Source organism: Meleagris gallopavo, chromosome 1 (assembly GCF_000146605.3).
Source record: "Meleagris gallopavo isolate NT-WF06-2002-E0010 breed Aviagen turkey brand Nicholas breeding stock chromosome 1, Turkey_5.1, whole genome shotgun sequence".
Taxonomy (NCBI): domain Eukaryota; kingdom Metazoa; phylum Chordata; class Aves; order Galliformes; family Phasianidae; genus Meleagris; species Meleagris gallopavo.
The window spans coordinates 177,822,074-177,832,608 of record NC_015011.2 but is presented as its reverse complement, the minus strand read 5'-3'; the positions used below and the strand labels follow the sequence as shown (position 1 = coordinate 177,832,608).

The window sequence follows — 10,535 nt, the reverse complement described above, 5'->3', positions numbered from 1 at the left end:
TCTGGAAGGTTATGTGAAAATACATTATTTCTTGGCTTCGTTGTGAAATAGAAATTCTGACTGTCAGGTGACCTCAGTTACAAGTAATGTCTTGCAGTGATGAGCTTCAATTTCACAGACCAGGCCAACAAAAGTAGGCAGTGTCCTCTTCCTGAAAGCATTTTTCTGATGACTCTGATCTGTGAGAGAAAGAAGCTTTCAAAAAGAAGCAGGTGGCAGGACAAAGCCAGGCAGGGAGCTGCAGTCAGTACTGGGAAGGTGACCGTCAGCAATGAGCCCACGGGTTCTCCCTTTCCTCACTAACAATTGGCTCTCTGATGAGAACAGTGGTGAAAATTCAACTCTTAGCACTCTATGTACATCCAAAGCTCTTCTTTTAAGTGCAAACACAATGAAGAAAAATATTCATTTATTGGGTTCAACTCACTAGGGCTTCTGCTCTAAAATATGAGTGGGCAACAATTTTGTTTGTTACTCTTTGCCCTCAGAGGACCAAACCTCTAGGAAACTTCTAGCTTTCTGGAGACTGCTCAGATATTTTCCCTTTAAAGAATGCTGAGCCTGCTGTGGCCAGCAGCTGTGACTGCATAGGACACTGTGTTAACTGCAACCCCTGGATCTTCGGTTTTCCATAGCAGGGAAGTGAAAAGACAGACCACAGTCATCAGGCAGATCCCTGGCACCTCCCTGACACTGCTGGCAGAGCGAGCTCACCTGAGCAGGCAAATGTAATGCCATGGTCATCAACAAATGTGGACAAATCACATTCAGCATCGTGACAGCTATTTATGATGCAACTTCAGCCAGACTAAACTGTGGTTAATGTAAATGACTTTAATTAGTGCTTTCAGATCTTACTGCTCATTCTGTTGTTTGTTTTTCTTTTTTTTTTTTTTTAACCATATTTCATTTTCAGTCACAGGAGTATTTAAAGACATATATCAGAGGATACTGGCTGCCTGATAGACAGAAGCAACTTTATGACTTATACAAAGAAAAATTTAAATCTCCCTTACAGAACAGAGACAGAAAGAAGGGGTGCTAAATGAGGGTATGAAAACTACCTCTAATTCAGAGACCCGGTACAACAGTTCTACATTCAGTATTATACATCTCATAACAGAGAACTAGGAAGAAATATAACTACTTTATGATTCTGCCCTTCCTCATCTTCCACTGCTTATAATGAAAAAGCCACTTTCTTCTCAGATTATCCAAGACTAATTCAAACAAGAACAAGTTTGCTTAGGCAAATCATCCTCAGCTGCTTACCTCTGCATTTTGTGCTTCATTTTCATAACAGACTCCGCTAAATAAGCCATGCAAAGCAAACAGTAGGTTCCTCTGTGGAGCTGGATAACTCAACCATAATTATCCCTTAATCTCTGCTCAGAAGGCCACTGCATTCCTTAAAGCCAGAATCTTTAGAAAGTATAATATTGCCAAACTGTGAAGTGAGAACATGCAATAGCTTGTAAGTGCCTGCCCCTTCTTTTTAGTTTGTATTTAATTTAGAAGTATAGAAGTATGAGATATATTTTCATGTGGAAAATAATATTTTTATTTCACTTTCCCACCATCTACTCACTCACTTTGGTGGATCTTGTCTGCATCATGTAAAGCAGACATGGCATTGCCTGATCACAGAAGGCATCAAAAAGTACTGTAGTAACTGTACTAACACAGGAGAAAGAAACACTCTGTTCTGCAGGACAGAAACTATCCTACCCTCCCAGTTCTGTGGCATAGGTGTATAAATAATGTATAAGAAATTAGTTTTACAGAACTTCCATACCTGTTCTAACATTTCTACAAGAGACACTTAACCTTGCCTATATTGCTGCTTCTCACAAAAAAGTTCTTGGAAATATCTTCACAGGGTTATGTGTTACTTTGACATAACTTGTCATTAGCACATTGTACATTTTCAGTACAAAACTGAGTTATGCTTCTGTGTGCTAAACTGTGAATATTGTCTACAAGGGGCAGATTTCAAACACAATGGGTACTCTGTATTATCCCCAGTCAGGCTCCATTTTGCCAGCACTAAAATCTCTTGCGCATTTGTAGCAACAGCCTTATTAGACAAATCAGCCAGATGTCCAATAGCCTGTACAGGTCAAAAGCAGTGAATTTAACACTTTGTGAAAAGATGGAAGTCCTTACCAACACTGAAACAACATGAGACAAACCCATACATCAAAATAAGAACCAAGGATGAAACCTGCATTCAGCAGAAGGCAGAGGAGGACCTCCCACTAGTTTCAAGGCGGTCAGCACTTCAGCCCTCCAAATTGCTAGCGCAGGTCTTGATCAGCTGTGTGTTCCGGACTGTGAGCTTCCTTTAAAGCCAGGAGAGTTCTGCGTGGAGAAGAGTCTCAACATCCAGTTTTCCAACAGCTTCACCTCAGCACACACTTCATATGAAGAAGGGAAGCAGCAGAGCAAGTGAATAAAGGGAGAGAGCTAATTGACTTTGCTTAACTGTTCAGTCACTCCTGTATTTTGAAAGACCATCTACAGAGGCATGAAAATTTAATCTAAAAGAGACAATACTGTGGTACAAAAAGTTTATTTAGTCACGATTCTGTAAACATTTGAGGTAAATAAACATCTACATCAACCTATTTCTTACAGAATTTAATACACAAGGCACTTCTTGGAAGACAGCACTTTTAATTTATTGCTGCTTTTATTGTTATCGTAAGTCCATGATGGTCCAGAAAATTCATTATGTTTGTTGTCAGGTTCTGTCATATAAAAGACATCTGGTAAGCAACAAGAAAGCTCTGAGTAAGCTTTCTGGTGCTTTACAACCTTTTAATTGCGAGATATGGTGTAAATGAGAATAGGAGTATAAATGTTAAAGCATGTTCACATTTCTCGTATAACTGTTCAAGGACTGAAGCTTCTGGAATTTGATTGGCATCTTGCAACAAACTTAAAATGCAAATCTGCAGTTTATTTTTTTCACGTCAGTGTTTTTTGCTTATGCAAATAGTCCCATTACCTTTACTGGTCTTATTTGCAGAAGTAGAAGTGACAGATGAAATTGTATTTGCAGGCTCAGAACTTATTGTTAGCTAGAAAACAAAACATTCATCTTTTTGGTAATATCTTAAACAGTGCAGTATTTCTCCACAAGAATTTTGTTTGGAATTTCCAATAAGGCTGTGAATTTTGCTCTTAAAAGACATATGCCACACCTGATTTCTGTCATTGAACCTCTACACACACACAAAAAGGCATATAAATAATAGTGAACCTTAAATTGATTGGTAATAATTGTTTGTGATGAAGTGTATTTTTCCATAGTGTGCTCCCTATATAACCAGTTCCCATAGTTTAAATATGCAGACAAAACTGTTATGGTAGGTCAGTGATCAGGTGTCATTTTATTTAATGGTATTGCCTTATGTCTGAAGAGTTCCTGTGTCAGAGTAGGACAAGCTCTTTTAGGTTCAGCATATTGCTAGAGTCATTCTTTTAATTCTTATACAAATGTAAACTCAGAAAACAATTTCATCCAAATGTGCAATCTGAAATAAAAAACTGAATGTAAACTTCAGAAAATGAAAATTACAAGAGCACACTTTTCACAAGAAAAATCAAAGTAAGTGAAACAAAATTATTCGGGAGGAAAAATGAAAAGAAAAAAGAAAAAAAGCCAGCCTGTTCAAATTCACGATGTTACTGTATGTATTGAAAAAATTATAAAGGATCTGGGGGCTCAATGCTCTGCTCTTGCAGACTGTTATCACTCACAGGAGTTCAGTGAGATGCAACAACCTGCATCAGCTGAGGCAGTCCCATGAATCACTGAATGAGGATCTAAGTACTGATCTGAATTTTAAAGCTTGCTTTAGTTATTCTACAGATCATACACTTAGTTAGGTGTTCATACTCAGAAATAATCTCAAGAGCTGCAAAATGTCAGACATTTAATTAGCTCCATGCACCTTCACAAATGACAGATATGCCAAGCCAAATCAACTCCTGGCACCACTTTGCACACCACTGGTTTCTGAATTACACTGGAGAAGAACACAGTTCATCTGCTTTCTCAGTTCATGCTGTCTATTTTCAAGAAGTTAACGTTTTTCAATGGCAGCCTGGATCAACAAATTCAAGGAGCATCTTTTTATCTATGAAAAAACAGTAGATGGATTTTCATAGACAAAAATACACCACTTCAATAAAGGGAAGGTTCAGGCAGGCTGTTTTCATTTAATCAAAACACAAAGGGAAGAAATGCGTGGTTTTAAATTGTACTTCACTTTCTTTTCTATTAACTCACAGCTGCACTAATTAAAAAAGCTCAGTGACAGAAAACAGAACATCTGTGCCCACGGCAAAGAAGCCATGCATTTATGTACCATACAGATAGATTTTTCTTATATCTTTGTAAAACTATTGTGAAAAAATGTACTTCTGCAACCAGTGATTTGGTAAATATGTTCCATGTAATCACTGTGGTTGGAAGGGACTTCTGCAAGCCATCTAGTCCAACCCTGTTGCTCAAAGCAGGTCAATTAGTAAAAGTGAGATGTCTTACTGGAAAAAAGAGCAGCTCATTACACACCTAGTAACTTGATCAAAGAGTATTTTGTTGTTGTTGTTGCTTTTCTTCTTTTCTTTTTCATAGTTTACTTAACCTTTATTTTTTTAACTATGTTTAAGGCAAAACAATCTTCCCACAATCATTCTATTCAAAGAGTAAAAATTAGTGGTTACTTTTTTTTTCACTTTTCTTAATATCAGGCATGATTCTGTTCTAGTTCTGCAATAACTGGTTTATGGGTGTGAATACAATCTTTAAGGATTTTGTTTCCAACCCCCTGCATGACCAAGCTAAATCAAAGTATTATTTGCTATCAACTCCTTCTTTGGAGTTAATTAATGTATAAGAGTAAACAACTTGAAAATTATCGGATAGTATTGACAGTTTGTTCTGCAAGTTAGTTGGTGTTTGTACATTTTTCCTAGAACTATGGAAGGTGACAAGTTAATCTGCCTTTAATATCAAAACAGGTCAAATACCTTAAATCACTGTAACACTCACCTTTTGATACACCAGCCAATAGTTACGTTCTGAAAATGTTTTATTAGACACTAAATATTTTCTATTTGTAATTCTTATTTGGGAAAGAAAAGTGCAAAGAATTAGATCTTATCCTAAGTTTTCCATTAGTTCCAAATTAAGAGCTATAGTCCTATGTTAACACTGCATTCAACCAAATTCTGAGCTTGGTCCTTCTGCTTTACCATGTATGTGAATTCAGTGAAAATTAATAAGTAAAGATTAATTAAAATACTCAAATTCTGCCACATTAATGAGACTTTTTTCAACAAATCTGATCTCAAATGTGACACAGCAACTAAAAGGAATGGTAAGCACTGAAGGGGAGCTCTGCTCAATTACCTGGGCTTCAAAGAAGGAACAATTGGTGGACTCTAAATGAAATTGCAGGTAACCAAGAATCTTAAGACTGTAGAAATATTTGGTAGAAATTAAACAAGCTGATTTTAAAAGCACAACCTTTAAGTTGTAAGTTTGCTTTCTCAGACAAGCTCTGCTTTGATGTGGAGGCTGCCGTCAAATTTCTCTTGGGGTTGCATAAGAGTTACATTTCTCCCCTGAACCTTACAGGGGAAAAAAAAAAAAAAGAAAAGAAAAAGAAAAGAAAAAAAGAGAAAAAAAGATCTTTTACAGCTTTCCAGTAATTACTCTGCCTGAAAATACCACATATTTCACAAAAGCACCTGAGGTTTCTGCAGGTCTAATCACATGTTAATTCAGAAGGTATCAGTTGATCCTAAGTTAAAAATATCTCTGTTCTCATTTTATATACAGTATGGATGCAGTCCTGCAGGACTCACTCTGTAGGGACTGCACTAAGTTAAGGACTGCAAGATACAGGACTCCATCAACAGAAAGTCAGTTTTGCTCTCGGGCCTCAATATTAAAAAAAAACAAAAAAACAAACAAAAAAAACCACACACAAAGAAACCACATTTCCCAGGTGGTCTGGAAATACACTCCAGAAGGACTTTGACTTCATTCTTCAGAAGTACGAAGGAAAGAAAAATCCAGCCAATGAATTTTGATGTACTAATATGTAGAGATGCATATTTCATTATTTCAGTAGTCTAATTATTTGACATTTATCTAAACTCAAAAATCTCTACTACAGATACTAATGAGTCTACAATTTTTGAGTGCCAAACTCTGTCTTTTGTTTTACAATGAGGCAATTTCATCAACTTTCATTAAGTTCAGCACAGTTGCATGGATACAACAGAAAGTGGGATTCAACTTTCGGCTTTCTTGTAGAAAGGGTTTTATGGCTTATAACAGAAAATCCAAGAGTGAATGCTTCAAGCTGAACACTAACAGTAGATATCTTTTCTGTACTACTGTATATTGATTCTTAATGCAGTGCCTGCCTCAAGATCAGTGGCATCAAAAAAGACTTCTCACCTGGTTCACTACAAGCTGGTCAGTGAAGTCATGAGACAGCATGCCCAGGGGCTGCAGAACAGTACCTCTGACCAAGAGAAAATCCTTGTGTCTATTCAAAAGCAGACCACTTCAAGCTTGAGTGGTGGGAACATTTTAACTGTTGAATAAAATAAACACATTCCAGAAAACGTTTAACAGCAAAGTAACTGGCAACCTAACTGATTGCTTTGCCTGAGTAAGGGTTGCTCTGCCAGGCCAAATACTTCCAACATGGGAAGGGCTATCCCAGTGTGTTTGGTTGCTCTTCTCCAATTACAGTACTTCCAATTTACAGCAGGAAAAAGGACTGACCCTGTGCTTCAATTATTTTGGATTTTGCTTAGAACAGAAGTTGAACCTAATCCTGCATTGCTTTGTACTCAAACTCTCACAAACCTGCTCAGGAATTCAAAATTCTGACTAATTTCTGTAAGAGTATTTGCTACAATGAAATGAAGGATTAAGCCAGCTAAAAGGAAAGCTGCACCTTAGAAAAAATACCCAGTAGTTTCCTCCACTCATTTTTAAGGGAAGTTCACAATATTCAAAAGCAGGATTTTAAAGTCTTTATGTAAGGCCCCAAATCTACACTCGTTCTGGCTCCCAAAACTCCATGTGAATTTTAGTTCTGATTGAATACGGCCTGCAAGTTCCATCGCCAAACCTTGCTCCTTGTTAAAATGAATGGAAAATCTGCAAGTGACTTCAGTGGGGTCAATACAGACCCATCAGCATGTTGCCCAGATATTTAGCCACATTTTCTGCAACACAACATTGTCTAAATCTGTTTTTACAGACTTCTCAGACACTACAGATTGCTGTTAAGGGACAGAGTAGATCATAACAGGAAATGTTGGTTTGGGTCTTTGTCACCATTAGTTGTTTCCTTCCCCTTACATTTTCTTGTAAGATCAAAAATCAAACTAAAATGAGTAAGTACACAGTCAATTAACTTTAAATCTACAGATCAAAATTACTCTATAAATGTTCAAATACTTAAAAATATGCACTCGAGTTTACTTCTAAATAGCTTTCTTTCAACAAACTTAAGCTGGTAACTAATAGTCTAAAATGCAGAGTTCTACTTCATCCTATTTATTGTCCATGGGCAACATATAGGGCCACAATGTACTGAAACCATAATCCTTGATTTCTGAAGAGAAATTGTTCTGTGTAGTCATTTCTGAGGTGTGTGGTTTACATTCCTGTCCTCTTCTAAGCAATTTCAGAAGTCATCTAAAATTATAATCAAGCATGCTCAAATATATCTGTGGGCTTCAAAACATGATGTGATCATTGTTGGCAAACACTGGATAGAAGGTCAAACCGAACACTTCCTAACAGGTCAAGAGTTAAAAAATAAAAGGAAAAAAATAGAAAGATGAACCTCAAAATGATAAAATCTATTACAGGGGCTACCTAAACTTTGCCCAGCCAAGAGGACCACATTGGCAATTTGCCATGAACACAAAGGCTTCTTTAAGTTGTGTTATATGGAAGGGACTGCAGTCACCTTGGTCTTTGATATGGCAAGTTGGTCCAGAGAGATGACAGGTGCCAACAGGCAATGTGGCATCCTGATGTTTGCCATTGGGCTACACGGGATTTAAAGGAAGAAAGTAAGTTATAGTATCTGCTCACATAGAGCTTATGTGAAAAGGCTGGAAGTGAAGACAAGGGCATGAAGGAGATGATGGGCAGGCACGTGGGCAGTAGGGATAGGAACATTTTGCTCAAATGAAAGTCAGCCTCAGGGCACTTGACCAGCTACCATCACCACCTGTTACCTCTGCAGGCCTCCACTGTGGCTGCCCTTGGGAGATCTGCCATGGACATTAAAGAGAGCAGGATTGGTCCCCTGGCCTACGGGCTGTGCTTTGGCCACCCCTGACCTATTAGAAAACGTTGCTATTTTTCCCCACTACAACTCACAGAGTGCAAAAACAGCAAGCATCAAAGTTGAAACCCAGGCCTTCCCACCCGTGCCAGGCCTGGCCTCTCTGGGGAAGGTCCCCTGCCCACTCTGCCTTCAGCCACCTGCTCCACTGCACAGCGGTGATCACACTACACGGCCAAGTCATCTGACCTGGCTCTGCTGCTGCTCGACTTACTGGCCCTGCTCAAACGCCGTGTGTCTACAAGCAACGGTGGCTCATGCATCTCCACGGTGGTGCAAGTGGCTGAGATGGGCCGTTCCTCTGCCAGCTCCTCCTCGCCTTCCACATCCCACTTGCTTCCACTTGCTCCGCTCAAGCTGGTGCTGCTGCCACTGTTGGCTGTGGTGATGGGTGGCCCAGCTGGGGGTGGGAGAAGCTGCTCCAGGGGCTCTTCTTGCTCTGGAAGGGGATGCCGGACACTGCTAGGGGTGGAGGAACCCGCTGAGCTGGAGGGTGCCTTGTCTTGCTGCTCAGCTGCCATATTGACCCAGTTCTGCTCGGCTGCCAGGGCATTGCTTTTGCTGTTGAAGTAGTTGATGACGGCTGGTGTGGGTGTGGGGATGGGAGTTGGGATGGTGACAGGAGTGGAGACGGGTGTAGGGGTGACAGCACGGTGCCTGTTCTCTGGAACTGGTGGGGCAACAGGGTAGCTTGCCATGGAGGCAGTGTTGGAGGGGGGCCGTGCCCTAGGAGCAGCCGCAGCATAGTAGGGTGCCATGGTCACCGGAGCCAGCAGCGGCGTGACAGCACGCGTGTCAGGCAGAACAGGAGCAGGTGCAGTGGTTGTTACCACCACTGGTGGTGCTGGTGGTGGCAGGGAAACTGGTTTGGATTCCCCTGTTACCATGACCGGTGTCAGTGTTGTAATAGGCATCTCAAGACTGTACTGGCTTGTCATGCCCTGCTTCAGCTTCTTCCACCCCAAGTGATATATCTCAAGCATGTTCAGTAGCAGTGAGACAGAGGCCACCACCAACATGAAGATGATGAAAATTGTCTTTTCAGTGGGCCGTGAGATGAAGCAGTCCACAGTGTGAGGGCAAGGCGGACGGCTGCATTGGTAGACTGGCTTTAGTTCAAAGCCATAAAGGAAGTACTGGCCCACAATGAAGCCTACCTCAAACAGCGTCTTGAAAATGATGTTGAAGATGTAGGTACGGAGCAGAGCACCTCCCATACGGATTCTACCACGCTCATCACGGATCGGAAGCTTCTCCTTTCCCATTTTGATAGGAGGATCCTTGAAATTATTGCCACCTCTACTACCACCACCAGATGTTGCTGCTCCTGGATGGTTGTTCTCTTTGACACTTCCCCTCTTTTTCAGCTCTTCTTTTTCTTTCCTCTTCTCCTCCATGCGTACAATGTGCAGCACGTGGCCCAAATAGATGAGGGTTGGAGTGGAGACAAAAATGATCTGCAGCACCCAGAAGCGGATATGAGAAATGGGGAAGGCTTTGTCATAGCAAACATTTTCGCAACCAGGTTGCTGAGTGTTGCATGTAAAGTCTGACTGCTCGTCTCCCCAGACTTCCTCAGCGGCAGCCCCCAGCACCAGTATCCTGAAGATAAACAGTACTGTCAGCCAAACCTTCCCAATCACCGTGGAATGCTCCTGCGCGTTCTCTAGCAGTCTCCCTAGAAAGCTCCAGTCACCCATTGTTTCAGTTTTCTAACCTGCAGTAAGAACATTAGAGCAATGTTAAAAAATATTGCTATTATATAATGTTAAAAAATATTATACAATGCTGAAGCAGATCAGCTTGTTCCTCCATAAATTTAAATGTACTCCCTTTTGCAGAATATTGCACAAATACGTTCCAAATTACTTTGGGCTGCTTCAAAAGTAATGCATTCTATTTCACTTTTTTGGCTCATAACATGAGAGGCAGATGTTGGTGGGATAGCAGTAGAGGCTGAACCTTCCTACCAATTTTCCATTACGTGCTGTTGCTGTGTGACAGACGGCAGCAGAGGGGCAGTCTGACAGAATGGCGTCTGGCACGGAAGTGCATATGAAGCAAGTGTGTGGAACAGAATTCCTCCATGTGGAAAAAATGGCACCCACTGACATACATCAGTGCTTGCTGAATATG

General features: G+C 40.5%; 1 protein-coding gene across 1 annotated transcript; it reads right to left on the bottom strand.

The window, feature by feature from the left end:
* Nucleotides 1-7,869: 7,869 nt before the first annotated feature.
* On the bottom strand, nt 7,870-10,110 carry GJA3 (gap junction protein alpha 3). The gene has a single exon (XM_031552077.1). It carries the CDS (start codon nt 10,097-10,099, stop codon nt 8,567-8,569), a length of 1,533 nt encoding a protein of 510 aa, XP_031407937.1. The 5' UTR covers nt 10,100-10,110; the 3' UTR covers nt 7,870-8,566.
* Nucleotides 10,111-10,535: the final 425 nt, after the last annotated feature.

What these genes read in the sequence shown, in the direction of transcription:
- GJA3 (XM_031552077.1), bottom strand. Translation starts at nt 10,099, where the DNA reads ATGGGTGACTGGAGCTTTCTAGGGAGACTGCTAGAGAACGCGCAGGAG.